This window comes from Salvia miltiorrhiza, chromosome 5 (assembly GCF_028751815.1).
Source record: "Salvia miltiorrhiza cultivar Shanhuang (shh) chromosome 5, IMPLAD_Smil_shh, whole genome shotgun sequence".
Taxonomy (NCBI): domain Eukaryota; kingdom Viridiplantae; phylum Streptophyta; class Magnoliopsida; order Lamiales; family Lamiaceae; genus Salvia; species Salvia miltiorrhiza.
In genome coordinates, this window is record NC_080391.1 from 396,848 (window position 1) to 406,065 (window position 9,218).

At 40.7% G+C, this 9,218-nt stretch overlaps 2 protein-coding genes across 2 annotated transcripts; both read right to left on the reverse strand.

Annotated features, from left to right (window-relative positions):
- Positions 1 to 363: 363 nt before the first annotated feature.
- Positions 364 to 1,095, reverse strand: LOC131024724 (concanavalin-A-like). The gene has a single exon (XM_057954262.1). It carries the CDS (start codon positions 1,093 to 1,095, stop codon positions 364 to 366), a length of 732 nt encoding a protein of 243 aa, XP_057810245.1.
- A 5,938-nt stretch (positions 1,096 to 7,033) lies between these two features.
- Positions 7,034 to 8,155, reverse strand: LOC131026558 (mannose/glucose-specific lectin Cramoll-like). Its single transcript, XM_057956448.1, has one exon. The coding sequence runs from the start codon at positions 8,062 to 8,064 to the stop codon at positions 7,237 to 7,239; it is 828 nt and encodes a 275-aa protein (XP_057812431.1). The 5' UTR covers positions 8,065 to 8,155; the 3' UTR covers positions 7,034 to 7,236.
- Between the last annotated feature and the right edge of the window lie 1,063 nt (positions 8,156 to 9,218).

Here is a 9,218-nt window from a genome sequence, read left to right on the forward strand (position 1 = left end):
ATAAATAAACATCTTCTGCAGCATCCCAAACACAACAACACAACACCAAAATCACAACCATAGCTATCTAGAGAGAGATAGAAATAGAGAGAGAGAAAAATCTTGTGAGAGAAAACTTCAGTGTGGAAGTTATACACGAGTGATAAAAGTGAGTTGAGAGATAGCCTCTGCGTAGGCAGATACAAAATACAGTGTGGTATTTTTGTTGTACTCCTCCTTTTGAGATTCTCTAATATATTGGTGTGGGTCCGTGGACGTAGGCAGTTTGGCCGAACCACGTTAAAAATATCGGTGTCATTTATTTTTCTCGTTTCATATCGGTCGATATCCAAAATATTGCGTCACACTAGATCCCGGGCGGAATTAGTTGCGTCTAATTCCCAACACTCCGGTGGCCCCGGAGATCCCGACCTGCACCTGCTGGGGAAGAATGGTGCTCAGGTCGAACACATAGCTCACTTCGTATATTTGTGAGCCGGCGGCGACTCTCACGCTGATCAGGTTAGTGGCTTTCTTGTAGCCGATGATGGCCGTCACCTCCTGCCGGAGCAACGCGGTGCCGACGTTGGTCAAATTTTTCGAAACATTAGATTCAATGTCGATCCCAATATGAGGATAGGTTGGATCCACTTCGGCGTTGGGGTAAATGTCGAATTCCACGGCCAAGACAGAGGCAGCGAGGCCGGAGGTGTTGAAGACTCCGTAGGCACCGCCGGTGAAGCCGAGGGGTAAGCCGACGGGGCCGACGAAGAAGGTGAAGCCGTCGGCCGGGGTCATGTCGCCGGCTGTGGGGGTCACGATGAACTTCACGGTGGTCTCGAAATCGACCTGCGCCCCGGCCTCCCAGAACGTGATCGGGGTCGGGTACACCACCCGGCCGGCTCTGTGCTGGGCGGCGGTGCCGGAGGCGGTGGTGTTGGTCATGCGGAGGAACGTGGAGTCCGACGGGAAATGTGCGTCGCCTTGGTAGAGGAGCTCGGTCGGCTGGTCGCCCCAGAAGTCGTAGGTGAAGGCCGTCGATTGGGACCGCGCCGTGTTGGCGGCGGCGGCGAGGAGGAGGGCAATGAAGATTAGGGTTTGGTATAGGTTGGCCATGGCTTAATTATATTGAGTAGTGAGTGATGGTGTATGAATGTGTTAACTCTTGCTTCTATTTGTAGTAGTATACTACATGAATGAAAATGTTGTTTAATCATCATATTTTATTACACATGCAAAAAAGCTCTCACCTCGTGTACTCGAGATTAATTGACCTTATGATCTCTACTAATTACCTACCACATTGTAGTAGATGGAATATTATCTATAGTGGTATCTCTTATATGAATGTATGTGATTTACTTGACTTGTTGAGGTAGGAAGAGATTCACTCGTACAAATTTGGTCATTCTTCACACCTTATAGACTACGATTTAAAACAAAAGTGTAACCTTTTCATTTAGCAGAGAATATGATATTATAAGCATGAATATTCCTTTTGAAACTAATAACTTCTTCTAATTGGGATGTAAATAATTCATCCAACTTCGGAGGAACTTCAAAAAATGCAAGTTTAATTTTTTCATTATCACAACAAAAGTATGAGATTCTTATTCAAATCTTCTAGTACAACAATGAATGCAATCCGACACATTTTCTAATTCATATAGCAATAAACCTAAATAGATTCCATTTAATGTTGAAAATAAAATATGAAATTGAGATGGCATAAATTGTGGAATTTACAAAAAATAAGAATAAAAAATTGTGGAAACACCACATAGGAGATAAGATTAAGGTGGTGAATGAATTATGTTTTGCTATTGTATATAGATGTTTTCAACTTATAAAGAAAAAACTAATTACTATTGAGAAAACCGATGACCGAACATAAATTAGAGAAAGAAGAAAGGTTATGGATCCTGAGAAAGAAAAAATAAATAAAAGAATAGGTGCAATTCCCAAATTCAGAAAAATATTTTGAATTTATAGGCAATTAACCCTTAATTAATTTGGTGATTTAGCAATTAAGTAGCACAATAACGTGACAGATCGACTGATCGAGGACGCAGTCAACCACACAATAACCCTTAATGATTGATGCTTATTGTATAAGTAGTATTTAAATATTTCCCACGCTCTCAAATGTCCTCGTGTGTTTATTAACAATTAAATACTTATTCCAGCTGTTAATTGCAAGCAACTTCACCTAATCCGTTGTATTATTGATGGATATGACTGAGTCAGCTTAATTCAGATATTTTCTTTAAGATAATATATCTTGGTTTCTCCAAGAAAATATACTGGCACTTAGATATATAAGATTATTATTACACAGTTAACTATGGTGATGAATGTCTTTTATATAGAGTAAATGGCACTCGAGATCGCTGCTATTTACGCATATTTCGCTCGAGACAAAAATAAATTTGCTACCATATATATAGTATAACTCGGTACTATTTATCATTGTTTATGATTATTACTTTAAAATTTGCATATATATAGACTTTGAAATTCGTTCTAACAATTAAAAGTTAAAAGAGTAACATTCATGTATTCTGGAAAAAGTTTAAAGTTTATGCGCAAAATCAAAATAAATAGTATAATAGCACTTGAGATCTCTATTACTTTGGCATTATCGGCTCGAAATCAATTTAATAAATAATGACATTTTTGATTTATTAAAAGAAGGGTACACCTCCAACATGGACATCATTATTGTTAAATAACATAATTTGTCTCTTGACCTTTTGAATACTTGTTTATATTTAGTGTTGGTTAGATTAAGAGTCACATTCATAAGTGTAATATCTCAAGAGTCTCATGCATGTATTGGCTTATTAATACCTAGTGTCTCTAGAGTTATCCATTGCACACTATAAATAGTGTTGCTTCTCATTTGTAAAATCAAGAAAAACATATCAAGTAAAACCAACTTAAATATATGAGTGTGCTGTAGCAACTCAAAGTAAAACTCCATTTCTCCCTAAATTTCCCTATCATAGCTTCCGCAAAACCAACACTTATCACGTCCAGCACCCCTATACTTATTAGAATAGTTAAGCTGTTATATTGTTAAGAGTTAGTTAAGCTGTTGTTAAGAGTTAGTTAAGCTGTAAGCTGACGTGTAAATGCAGAGGTTAGGTTTAAGTTAAAGCTTATAGCTTGTATTCTATAAAGGGTTAAGTACCATTTTTCCCCTATTGTTGGCGTCCCTATCGCGCCTAGGACCCTAAAGTCAGAGTTAGCGCTGTTTACTACCACAACGTGGCAAAATCGAAGCAAATACACCCCCGCATTTTAACGGTGTTAAAACGCTGTTAGAAAAATAATTTTTTTTAATTTTTAATTCAGGTGGGCCCCAGCTCTCTCTCTCTCTCTCCTCCCTAGTTCTCTCCACCACCGCACTCCTCTCTCTTCCAAACCACCACCGCAAGCTCCACCACCCTCTACCAAACCACCGCTGCACGCCACCGCTCCTCTCTCTCAAGCTCCACCGTCGGGGCTCTTCCACCGCCTGGCTCCTCGACCGATGTGCCCTAGCATCCTTCATCCCTCACCAACTATCGACCTTTCTCTATTCCCCTCCAATCTCGTCTCACTCTACTCATCAGATTTTTCGAAGAAAGCAGCGGCAGCGCCGTCGCCATCGCCTTGAGCACCCTCGTCTCTGCTCTCTCTCACTCTCCATTTACCCTCTATTCCAGCCATCACCGCCACCTGTAACTCAAGCAATGGCCCACCCTCTTATCCGAATCCTAGATCTCGACTCTACTGTATCTGAAGCAGCGGCCCACCCTCTTCTCCAAATCCTAGATCTTGGCTCTACTGTATCTAAAGCATCGACCCACCCTCATCTCCACTTGAATTGCGATTTATTTTTGCTATTTCTTCAATTCGGTTGAACGGGGAGACGACGACGCCTAAAGAGAGGAGAGAGAAGTAGAGGGCGGGGATGTGGAGGGAGGCCGGGGAGAGGATGAAGGCAACATCGTTGTTGGATAGGAGGGGTTTCAGGGAGGCGGCGGCGATGGTCTGGAAGAAGGTGGTGGAGCTTGCGGCGGTGGTCTGGAAGAGAGAGGAGTGCGGTGGTGGAGAGAAAGGGGGAGGAGAGAGAGAGAGAGAGAGTTTGGGCCCACCTAAATTAAAAATTAAAAAAAATATTTTTCTAACGGCGTTTTAACGGTGTTAAAACGTGGGGTGTATTTGCTTCGATTTTGCCACGTTGAGGTAGTAAACAGCGCTAACCCTGACTTTAGGGTCCTAGGCGCGATAGGGACGCCAACGATAGGGGGGAAATGGTACTTAACCCTTCTATAAATAGTGTAAACCATGGATTAATAAGATTTGATTCTTCACTGCATACTCATGAGCTTGGCTTACTTCATATCTAACATGGTATCGAGCTAGCTAATTTTTTTCCGATCCACAGCGGTTACCGCTTTCTTTCTTCTACACACGCCTTTTCTCTGTTCTTCTCCATGGAATCTTCTCAGTCTACACCTAACCTCACACCAAATCTCACACCTCTTCTCACAATGCATCCTATCTTGTTGAAACTAGATCGAAACAATTACAATTTCTGGAAGGTTCAAGTTTTAGCCACTGCTAAAGCTTATGCGTTTGATGATGTTCTTCTTCAAACCGAAGCTCCTCCTCAATTTCTGGAGTCGAGTTCTACAACCGCTGATCCAGTTGTCGATCCAAAATTTCTGAATTGCCTTCGACGAGATAAGTTCTTATTCAGCTGGATTTTATCTTCGATCACTCCTCAAATGATGGGGTACATAGGTCGTTGCACTACAGCAGCTCAGATCTGGAAAGCCTTTGAAGTTTTATTTCATTCTCAATCAAATGCTCGTGTTATGCAGTTGCGCAGCCAGATCTAAACCATGAAGAAAGGAGAATCAACTATTGATGATTACATACTCAAATTCAGAGAGATCTCAGATCAGCTGTACAACATAGGTCAGCCGATCACTGAATCAGATCTCATTTCATATATTCTTCAAGGCCTTGGACCAGAATTTGAGAGTATTAGTGTTCTGCTTTCTTCTCGATGTGATGATATGTCTTTACTGGAAGTGCAATTTGCACTTCAAACACATGAACTTCGCCTTCAAAATCAAGCTGTTGTTTCACATTATGCTACAAATCACTTCTCCCCTCAAGCACATGCAACATATCAACAAAATCAAGGAAATAGCAATACTCGTGGACGTGGCAGGTATGGGAGGGGCTCTAGCAACAGAGGAAGAGGAAGAGGAAGAGGAAGAGGAAGAGGAAGAGGAAGGTATTCAAATGGTAACAAACCTACTTGCCAACTCTGTGGCAAGACAAATCATATATGTGGCACTAAAGTGTTTCAAGAGATTTGATGTGAGCTTTACTGGTCCAGAACCACCACCACAGTCTTCAAATCCACCTCAAGCTCACATCACCAATACTGAATTTCATTCAGATTTTTGTTTTGTAAAGGACAAAGTCACTCATCAAATTTTGCTGGAGGGCAAGCTTATTGAAGGTCTCTATTATTTGGATCTTACCAAGATACCCACTCCTTCTCCCACTAGTCTAGCTGCCTTATCTTGTAATGCTAGAACTATACTACCATCTGATGCAAATCTTTGGCACAATGGATTAGGACATCCATGTAATAATGTACTTCAACATGCTTTACAAGCAATGAATAAATCTATAAGTTTGAAGTCAAAATTTTTCTGCGATGCTTGTGCAGTGGGAAAAATCCATTCTATAAACTTTCCTTCTATTGCTGTTAAAACCACTGCACCCTTTCAACTTGTGCACACTGATGTATGGGGTCCTAGTTCCATATCTTCCACTGATGGTTATAGATATTATATACATTTTATAGATGATTTTACAAGATTTACATGGATTTTTCCTTTAACACTAAAATCTAAAGTTCAACCTGTCTTCACAAGATTCATTACTTTCATTGAAAGGCAGTTTGATACTAAAATAAGAGCAGTTCAATCCGATTGGGGGGGTGAATACAGACCACTAAAGTCATTCCTTGAAAATCTAGGCACACTCTTGTCCACACACACACCAACAGAATGGAAAATCTGAAAGGAAACATAGGCACATTGTGGAACTTGGACTTACTTTGTTAGCTACTGCATCTCTTCCACAAAAATTCTGGTGGGATACTTTTACAACTGCAGTTTATATCATAAATCGTCTTCCCACTCCTTCACTACATAATATCTCCCCATATCAAAGTTTATTAATTTCATCAAGTTCCAGATTATATGAGTTTCTTAAAACATGTGGCTACAGTTGTTTCCCATACCTTAGGCCATATAACACTTCTAAACTTCAATACAGATCCTCAAAATGTCTCTTTTTAGGATATAGTCATGAACACAAAGGATATAGATGTTTACATCCTACTGGTAGACTATATATTGCAAGCCCTAATGTTTAATATTGTCATCTAACAATACTAGACATTTGGGAAATTTGGTGTGATAATATTATCCCTCATTGAAGTGAAAATAAGGAAGAAAAAATGGTATTTATATAGGATGTGGGATAAGAAAGCAAACATTTAAATGCATAAATTTTTGTTATCCCTCCATTTAGAGGGATAAAAAGCAAACACACCTTAGAGTCTAATTACAATTTAGGCGCAGGCTGTGCGAGAATTACTTAGTCGAATAGGATCCTTAGTACTCCCTCCGTCCCAGCTTTTAGTATCCAACTTTCATTTTTTGGCCGTCCCACATTTTGGTATTCATTTCTATTTTTGGTAAAAGTAGGTGGGGCCCTTACTCTACTTTAATTATTTTAACTCTCACATAAAATGTGAGACCCTTATTCCACTCACAACACATCAATCACTTTATTAAAACCCGTGCCGTTCTCAACTGGATACCAAAAGCCGGGACGGAGGGAGTATTTATATTTCTCATGTTCTTGTGTATTTTTTCACTGATTCACTATTGGATTAACAAGAATTATCTTACTTTAAATTTGTTGCTTAAAAAAAAAAAGAATTATCTTACTTCATGTATGGTATGCCAACTGTTCGATAAAGGTTCTTTTAGAAATCTTCCATAGATTACCTTGCAAAGACCACAAAACTAGACACACCCTGCATAGTTTATACATAGAGATGGCCGATTTATGATCGTCTTATTTGTATACATAGAGACCACAAAGCAGACTCGATCGCTTAGTCCTTATTGATTTACGACACACATGCACACACACACACACATCACAAAATCACACAAATTGACGAATAATGTTGCCGGCCAGCTCCTTCCTGCTCCTCGCCGCGGCATTTGTCTGCTCCACGGTGGCCCTGAAATTCCAACTGACGATGTCATGAACGGCGACGTGTTGTCCGGTGGCGGCGGATAGCCCAACCTGAACCTGCTGAGGAAGTAAGTCGCTCAAATCGTACTCATAGCTGACATCAAACGTCTGCGAGCCGGCGGTGACACGGACGGAGATCATCCTCGTGGCTCCGACGTAGGTGATCCACGCAGTCACCTGCCGCCCGAGTATGTTGCTATTGAACTTCGTCAAGTTGCGGGGTATCCGAGATTCGATGTGGATGCCGATGTGGGGATAGTTCGGATCCCACGCGTCGTTGACGTGGGCGTTGATTCCCATGGCGAAGACCGAGGGGCTATTGCCGTTGGGGCCAAAGATTCCGAGGTTGGCCCCGCAGGATCCAAGGGGGATGGTGGAGCCGACGGGGGCAATGAAGAAGGCGAGGCCGTAGGCAGGCTCGTTGTCGGCGGCGCCGGGGGTGATGATGAAGTTCACGGTGCTTTCGAAGTCGACCTGACCACCGGACTGCCCGAATTGGACCGGTTTCGAGTACAAGACGCGGCCGACATGGCACGGCAGTGCGTCTGTGAGGCGGAGGAAGGTGGAGTCCGTCGGGAAGTGGGCGTTGCCTTGATAGATGAGATCTATCGGCCGGTCGACCGTGAAGTCGTAGGCGAAGGACATCGTTTGGGACAACGCCGTGTTGGAAACGGCGAGGAGGAGGATGATGGAGGAGAGGAGAGGAGTTAAGGTTTGAAGAAGCTGGTTGGCCATGGCTTAATTGATTTAGATTTAGATGTGGTGGATGATGGTGGTATCGATCTCTTGCACCTATTTCTAGTAAGGGATTCTCTAAATTGAAGGGAGCTGTGTGACAAGATATTTTAGAGAGAGAGGAAAGGGTAATGTAGGCGGCTGAGATTATTTTTTTAAAAAAATTGATTTTTATTCATAATTGCGAAACAAAGCTTATATTAAGAGAATTGAGATGGAAATGGGGAAATAATTTTGAATAATTGACAATTTTTGAAGATATTTTTGGCTTTTTATTTAATCATAAGATGTTATCTTCACTGGATGAGAATAAATTGCATAAATGTTGTGATAAGCTTCAAGATGCCCTGAAACATAATGATAAATTTGACATTGATGCTGAAGATATATATTCTGAATTGAAAGTGCTACAAATGTGTTTACCATCTGAAATGAAGTCGCTTGGTGAAGTTCTTGAGTTTGTTAAAGTTTTTTATTGCTTTCCTAATGTTTCTATTGCATATAGAATATTGTTGACTATACTAGTTACTGTAGCTTCAGCAGAAAGAAGTTTTTCAAAATTAAAATTGATAAAATCATATTTGTGTTCTACACTGTCCCAAGAAAGGTTGAATGGATTAACGGTTTTATGCATTGAACGTGAGGTATTAGAAACGCTTGATCTTGAAGAAATTATTGTTGATTCTGCTTCTCAAAATGCTAGACGATCTAAATTATTTCCATAGTTATTTGATCATTATTTTTTAGTTTATTGCACTTTATAGTTAATGTTACAGTTGCATGGCTATCTCAAATGTGCAACAACTTCTCAAAGCTTGATTTATTAGGGGCCCATTTTTTTCTTCTTCGCCCAGGGCCCCCGAAATGTCAGGGCCGACTCTGCCTGATAATAATTGTATTGTATCAATTAATCAATCATCGTGCATCTATCCCAAATTATATGTCTTATATATTGCACCCCATGTTATAATACTCGCCATAAGAAGGCGTTGGTTGGAAGACTTCTTGGATAAATGGTTGCCTACAATTTCTTTTTGCTTCTAAAACTCACAACTTAAGTTGCATCACCGCCAATCGTAGTTCGAGTTGCTCAACCAACTCATTCCTTCCATCATCCATTTAATATTTTTGGTGTTGTGTAACAATTTTCTTTT